The sequence below is a fragment of the Ipomoea nil genome, unplaced genomic scaffold (assembly GCF_001879475.1).
Source record: "Ipomoea nil cultivar Tokyo-kokei standard unplaced genomic scaffold, Asagao_1.1 scaffold0268, whole genome shotgun sequence".
Lineage (NCBI taxonomy): Eukaryota > Viridiplantae > Streptophyta > Magnoliopsida > Solanales > Convolvulaceae > Ipomoea > Ipomoea nil.
In genome coordinates, this window is record NW_017616696.1 from 3,698,310 (window position 1) to 3,706,284 (window position 7,975).

Consider the following 7,975-nt stretch of genomic DNA (forward strand, 5'->3'; position numbering starts at 1 on the left):
AGTTTCAGCTCGATGAAGACTGGGCTTCACTTTTTGGGATTAGCCTCTGGTGGTGCTGGCGTTGGAGGAACGATAGGGTCTTCAACGACAGTCACACGTCCTTGGTCCAGAAGAAAGCTTGGGTTCTTACTCAAAGGGAGGAGATCAAGGCAGCCTTCAGGCGGAAATGGACTCCACAGGTTGTCGCTCGTAATAGCGGAGGGGTGACCATGGCGTGGAGAAAGCTGGAGGAAGGATTGCTCAAGTTGAATGTTGATGGCTGCTCAAATGGAGCAGGTTCGAGAGTTGGGTGCGGAGGTATTCTCTGAGATCACAGGGGAGAATGGGTCTGCGGTTTCACGTTCAACATTGGCTCCTGTGCTGCGAAGGAGGCTGAGAAATGGGCGGTGCTCATGGGCTTGAAGTTGGCAACGAAATGGGGGGTTCGACGACTTGTCTTGGAAACTGATTCTTTGCGCACTGTGGAGAGCTTGAATGATGTCAGTAGAAGAGGCGGCATGGACTGCAACATCTTACAGTTATGCAACCAAGAACGCCAGAACTTTGAGACGTTGATTATTGAGCATGCTCCTCGCGAACAAAACAGAGTGGCGGATCGTCTAGCAGCGACCGCCCTCATCCACGAGTTGGGGCTTGAAGAGTTAACGGACAAGCCTCGGATCTGGGAAGATGCTCTTGGCGCTAGAGTGAATCGTCGTAGTGCACCTTGTGCAGGTCGGCAGTAGCTGTGCATGTAGCTTTCTTACGGGTCACCCCCTCCTTCTTTACAAAAAAAAAAAAAAAAAAAAAAAAAAAAAAAAAAAAAAAACCTAATAAATAATATTCTTAAAAAAAACTAATACATAATAAATATGAGATGTAAAATGAGATATATGTAAGAATGAATCAGATCTTCTAAATTAAGTAATTAAACAATTATGAGTAATACCCAATTTGACCCCTCGATTATTAGGATTTCATCACTTTATCCTCAACTTCCAAACTTGCTAAATTTCACCTCCAATTATGCAATTATTAACTAAAATGGTCTTAATTAAGATTATTTTAATTTGGACCAAGGACTATTTTAGGTAAAAAATTGTATAATTGGAGATTAAATTGAATAAGTTTAAAAGTCAAAAATCAAAGTGGTAAAATCTTGATAGTTGAAGGACCAAATCGGATATTAACTCAACCATTAATGTGGAGTTTAAATTTTGTACAAAAAGTCCTTTTGTGTATTGAATAAAATTATACCCTTAGGGCGTTTGGTTGAAAGAAATTTAAATTCCCTTCCCACTTAATTTCCACCTAATCCTAAATACCACAAAATTCTCTTATTTGGTTGAAAGGAATTGCAATTCAATGGAATTGCAATTCTCCCATTTTTTTTTTTTTTGGATTAAAATCCCATGTCCCCCTTGAAATTTTAATTCCTAGGATTTTAGGAAGAAAAAAAGATAGTGATGAGTCAAAATTATTCCTTCTTTTTTTAACCTAAAATTAATGCCTAACAACAAGAATGAACATTTTTGACTTTATACTACTTATTCCCATTCAATTCCCATGTATACCAAACATTGGAATTGAAATTCCCAGTAATTCTATTCCTATAAATCAAACACTGAAATTTAAATTCTCATTTTATTTCCAATAATTCATCTCCTATGAAATTGCAATTTCTTTTTCACGTAATTCCTCCTCTACAATCAAATGTCATGTTATAGTTTTTTTTTTCTTTTTTTTTGGTAATATGACGACGCCAAAATAGAAATATCAAATATAAATTTTGAAAATTATTACGGAGTATTATTATGTGGAATAAATGTGGATGTAAGTAGAATCTAATGAAAATAGTTAATTGCTAAAATAACCTCACTTTGACTAGCATTAATGGTTTTCAATTCCGTATCTGAAATTCCCCAATTTTGTCGCGTAAAGCCGCCATGAACCACCACCATCGGCAGCCGCCGCCACCGCCGCCGCCGATCAACCACCAAACCACCATCTCGCTCCTCAAGCACACCGCATCCATCTTCGTATCCGACCTCCTCCTTTTCCTCTTCCTCTCCCTTCTCATTTTCATATTCCGCTCTAACGTCGACACCGGCACTCACTACCTCACCTCTTTCATAGATCGTGATCCCTCTCTCAAATCTCTCCTCTCCCGCCTCGATCTCTCCTCCCATCATCAACCCCTTCACCAGCACCGCCGCCGCCGCCACCGCCACCGCCACGGCCCATTTCTCCACCTCTCTCGTGTCGGTACCCTGGACGATGACTTCTTCTCCGGCGACTCCGACCTCGACCGTTCCTTGTTCCACCCTTCATTGAAACCACCCCCCAATTCCACTTCCCTCATTCTCTCGGATTTCAACCCCAATTTGGGGTTTTCTCACCCAATCGTTGACAATGGAATCGCTCTGCCCCAGGCTGTTCGCAATGGTTTCTTATCGTTTAAGCCTCTCCCGTATGCGGAAAAAAACGCTACAGTTCTCGGTGGTCCTCATAACGACTATAAAATAGATGATTTACCATTCTTTATGAAGGGTTTGGAGCTGGGCCGTCGTGATGCTACGACATTGTTGTTTCTAGTGGTATTACTATCCACAGCTTATGGATACGTTATCACGTCGTTCTTGGTTACATACACTTGGGTCCATGGCATTGTCTTCCTTAAGGTGCTGGATAATTTGTTGGGTAATTACAGGTCATTTTGTGGAACTGTGTGGCGAGGTTCAAATGTGGGGCTTAAAAGGCTTTGTGCATTTGTTCTAATTCGGTGGGCGGTGAGGGACGCGTTGGCACAGTTATTGGGAATTTGGTCTTTTGGGGAAGTCGAGGATCAAAGTTCATTTTTCAATGTTTTCATAAGGATGAAGTTGATGCCTTTTTCAGATGTTGCTCCATGGATTACAGGGCATGAGAAGGAAAGTTTGTGCTTTATAATATCATGGTTCTTGGTCGAGTTGCTGGTGGGATTTATGTTTGCTGTGGATTCTTGGATTGTTATAGTGGACTCAAGGAAGAGTAGTTGGGAAGTTGTGAAAGAAGGGTGTCATTTGTTGGTGGCATTGCTAGGGCCTGCTGTTCAGATCAAGTGTTGGGAAGTGGTGATTTGCGGGTCATTGTCAAAGTGGATATTGGGTGAATATTTTGGGGATGAATTTGCAGTAGCAATTCTGTCAGCTATAGAAGTTTATTTCATGGTAGCTTGGCTAATTTTTTATTTGGCTGCAAGATCCGTTGATGCCTCTTCACTTGGGAGGACATTTGGGCGAAGAGAGTTGGAAGGCTTCCTACTAGGTGCTAGATGATATGTATTGACTTTAGCTATGGATTAATTCCCTTGCCTATGCAGTTGCATCTTAGAGCCTCTATTGTCTAATGGTGACACTAAAACAGCGGTAATATTCTGATATTTTGTATGCTCAATGCTTAGAACTTTGGAGTAATGTGACACTTGTATTATTTGATGTTGCCAACTCTACTTTGTATTTGCTTTTGATGAGGCAATATATAATGTGTAAATTTCTCATAAATTATTGAGTATACCATTCGGCTTTCAATTCTTATTCACTGCAAAATAATGCTGTCTGGTGGCAAATATATAAATGCATACTTATAGTTGGGCAATTACTGTCTTAAGGTGTTCTATCAGGGGAAGACAGAAAACCGGAGTTCCTTATCCAGAAAAGGGGGAAGGATAGAAAATGGGAGTTATCTTTTTCTATTTGTCACCTTGGTGTTTATAATTTTGAAATTGTTTAATCAAAATGAGTAGCAGCATTTCAGGATTTCCTGTAATATGTGAGAGCATCTTATGTGGTCTTTAGATTCCACAGGATTAAGTTTCCCAGTAAGCCTTCAGTTCATATTCTGGTTCTAAATGTTGCTTGAAATAAATAAATTATTTGATTTTTTCTATATCTTAATCAGTGTATTTATATTAGCATTAGCATCTCAAGTTGTGCAATTAGTGTAATTTTTTTTATTTAATCAACATTATAATATTTCTTCAGCTTCAAACTATCTTTAATGGGTAAATGTGATTTAGGAATGTTTATTCCCTTGTCTTATCCTGCTATCAAGTGCTTAGAAACAGCAGTTTCGGGCTTAAGGTTTTATATTTATATTTATATTTTTAATTTACCATTAAACTTCTGTTAATAAAAGTACAAACAGGAAATGAGAATGTTTGTTTTACAAACTAATGATGGTTAAAATTTCTTCTACATCATTTTGCCTTCTTTCCTGTTCAGAGATCTGGCTTTTGTCCACCCAAGTTCAGCTAATTTTGAGAGTCTTGGATTTAATTTTAGCTTTGTGGATAATGGACAGGTTTTCGGCTCCATAATTTTATGTAATTGAGGCTAGTTGTAGCATGACTAACTTTAGTCCATTGCTTTCCTGTGCAATATCATTATTCACAGACCCTATTTACTTCCAATGTGATACAAGTATTGTTTATCCAACATTCCAAAATCAATCTGTACAAGTAAAAATGTTTCTAAATGGTTCCCTGTACAGTTTATGTTGGCAAAACTTTAAAGGAAGCTAATATTTAGATGAGGGGATTTTTCTATCTTAGATTAAGCAAATGAGTCCGGTTAGTCCCTGAAGTATTGGACAAGTGGTGTAGATAGGTTGTATCTTTAGAAACTCTCTACTGTCGAATAGCTTTTGTCTTTGCCTGATTTAGTGACAAAGTGCTGTTTAGCTTTTTTTCTATTGCCTCAATTAGATTGTTCTTCTAAATTTCATTCCAATTAATGAAAACATTAGAAGAAGGGTGTGTTCTTTCCAGTTAAGAACGGCAAATTATATCGTGCACCAGGGCACACAATGCATTGTGCGCCCTAAGAGTTTATGTGTATTATGTTAAGAGTTCATGTGTATTATGTTAAGAGTTTATGTGTATTATGTATTATGTTAGATTATGTGTATTACGTTAGGAATTTATGTGTATTCTACTATACAATTATGTATATACGAAAGAGTTAATACCCAAAATCATCCTCGACTATAGTGGTTTTTCTCAATTTCGTCCTAAACGACTTTGGTGACCTAATATCGTCCCAGACTTTTGTGTTTCGCTCAATTTAGTCCCAGACTTTTGTGTTTTTGCTCAATTTAGTCCCTCATTTGTTATTCTGTCCATTTGATGTTAAATAAATAGACAATTCAGTAATTTTAATATTGGCATCTCTTTACTCATAGACATGTGAAGTGCGAAATCCCTTTTTTTTTTTACGAATTACTTCCAGAATTACTCCTAAAACTGCGAATATAAAATTTAATTTGCATGTTCGGGAGTAATTCTGGGTGTAATTCATACAAGAAAGAGAAATTTCGCACTTTACAAGTTGAAAGTAAAGAAAGATCAATATTGACAATTTGAATTGTCCCTTTATTTAACACCAATTTGACGGAATAACAAATGGAGGACTAAATTGAGCGAAACACAAAAGTCTGGGACGATATTAGGTCACCAAAGTCGTTTAGGACGAAATTGAGAAAAACCACTATAATCGAGGACGATTTTGGGTATTAACTCATATACGAAACATGGGATTTTTAGGGTGCAGAATGCATTGTGCGCCCTGGTGCACGATATAACAATTGGTTAAGAACACCTTTAGTAGAAGGGGATTGCCACATTAATTCTCATGTGCAAGTGTGCTAAGCAACTTAAGGTTCAGTTCTTTTTCTTTTTTGGCCTCAGTGTTATTGATTTTGTGCAGCAGCATATGCGAAGAGTTAAGATTAATGAGTTTTGATATACTATAGTACACAACAGGGTCAATATAAAATGTAATGAGTTTTACATCTGGATCAACAAATGCAGATTGAGATCATTTTGCTTCTAGGAGGTGTAGCACTTCTAATGACACTGATGAAGATTTTCTCATCACAAGGTATCCAGAATTTTGAGTCAGCTGTGAAATCGTATGCATCCTGAGCTTGATCCAACAATGCCTTGAATAGTGGGTGCTGGAGTATGGTGATTTTGATAACAAATCTTTTCTGGTTTTCCCCTACGTAGACCACCAAGTGACCCTTCGGAACATCGCTTGGGATTGTATTGTCTTCATGCACAAAAGACCACCATGCCCATTTACAGCACTTGTCGGCAGTGGCTGCAGAAGGTACAAGTCTGCTACCCACCCTCTGCAATTTGTTTAGGCACACGTTGAGCAAATTTCCCTTCATGATTTTTTTAGAATCTTTTATATTCTGTGCAAGATATACACTGAGAATCAGCTAGTTGTACTGAAGGGAAGAGAAATAAGTGTAGTAGTGCCCATATGAAACTAAGACAGGTTTATATAAGTGTTGGAGAGACCCAATATTTTGGATCAGTAAATGCTTGACATGGCGTGTAGCTATTAGGCAAGTGTGACTATAATATTTTAAGTATGATAGATAGTGAATTTGCGTGCAGTACCTTACTACCTTTATTTCATTTATAGTATGCTTCTTGATACGAAATGTACGAACATGCATTGCATGACCTCTAGTAATATGTTCCATAAAATCTTCTTTCACTCTTTTCTTGACTTATGAGTAGTAAATGATGCCAGATGAACAATTTTCGTAGCATCCAAAGTAAGACCCCACAGATGGAGAAGATAAGATAAGAAAGATCACTGACATAAGCTTATTGGGTGAAGTGCACTGCCCATTTCGCAGTTATAATTGTCAATCTTGTAATAAATCACATGTCTGGGATGAGAAAGAGTGGGAAGTGCATGGCAGTTTGGATCTTCAATTTCAGACTTTTCAGTCATTTATGCTGTCAGGTAGAATGATTTAGCCTTAGCCATGATGAGTGAGAATTTAATACATGATGATCTGCTTTAAAAATGCACTTATGGACCTAATTAAGATGATTTTGCATGCAAGTTTGTTAAAATGTGTCATCTTCAACTGTCTGTCTGTCATGTGATTTTGGCTAGTCCTAACTCCTAAGGCTAAGATTACATCATTTTGGAATTTATTCTGCTGACACTTTATCCATCTGTCTTTCTACATTAACTCTCTAGTAGCTAGTGTACAATTCTGATAATCCATTTTGGGTTCAGTGCAGAAGTTATTGTACTTGGTCAGAGACTCCAGATTAATTTCACAACTTTTTGTGCATGCCCATGAATGCAGACAGGGGATTGGAATTCCAACCATTAATAAATCCAAGAATAAAACAACTGCAGAATGATATGACACCCGAAAAAGCTTCTCCCCCTTTTGTTGCAAGAAATCAAGAAGTAATATATTACTGTGTATGTGAAGGTGCCGGAGATCTGCAGTCCTTTGATCAAGGATTCGGGATTTCAGTTTACAGAAAGTAATACCCAAGTTGGACGAGATATAGCCGACCTCTCATTGGACGAGATATGGAAGTTGATTAGTTCTCCTGATGATTTGGCTTAACCGTTAACTTAAGATGGTTCATGAAACTTCTTGAGCTTAGCTTCAGCCTTCAGATCTCATCCCACATGTCCCTTTGAGTGTGTAAGGTAACTGGATTTTATTTTATTGGTTGAAAATGGTGCATGGAATTTGTAGCCACGAGTGGGAGGGGAATGATTGCCAAATCTGAGCTGTAAGTCCAGATGAGAAGTATCCCTGTGTTTGCTGTGATGTGATGTGTCTGCGGATTGCAAATTGCAGAAGAATGATTGGAGAAGCCAGCTATGAGCTATGCTTATATCCATCCTCCATAGACGGGATACTGTACTCTCACCGTATGGGTTTAGCTCAATGGTTCAGTATGCAGTATTTGGGAGAAGAAGATGAGAAGGGATAGTGTACTCTCCTTGGTGGTTGCGAGATTGGAAGAACAACCTTTTGCTCATTCTACTTTTATTCTCATACATGCATACATACAGTTTGAATGTCAAATTGCACTCCATCTTGAATCTTGATTGCCTTCGTCTACATTGGATCAAGAAGAGGCGATGACTTGCAGGCTTGGTGGCCATACTACCCAAACTTT

General features: G+C 38.2%; 1 protein-coding gene across 5 annotated transcripts; it reads left to right on the forward strand.

The window, feature by feature from the left end:
* The first annotated feature begins 1,840 nt into the window (after positions 1-1,840).
* LOC109148851 lies at positions 1,841-7,975 on the forward strand. 5 transcript variants are annotated; one of them, XM_019296622.1, is made up of 4 exons: positions 1,841-3,386; positions 5,828-6,128; positions 6,551-6,782; positions 7,065-7,975. In XM_019296622.1, the coding sequence occupies exon 1, from the start codon at positions 1,926-1,928 to the stop codon at positions 3,294-3,296; it is 1,371 nt and encodes a 456-aa protein (XP_019152167.1). In that variant the 5' UTR covers positions 1,841-1,925; the 3' UTR covers positions 3,297-3,386; positions 5,828-6,128; positions 6,551-6,782; positions 7,065-7,975. The 5 variants fall into 5 exon arrangements, with proteins under 5 accessions (XP_019152167.1, XP_019152160.1, XP_019152183.1 ...); XM_019296615.1 differs by having other exon boundaries at positions 6,564-6,782; XM_019296638.1 differs by having other exon boundaries at positions 6,564-6,782; positions 7,070-7,975.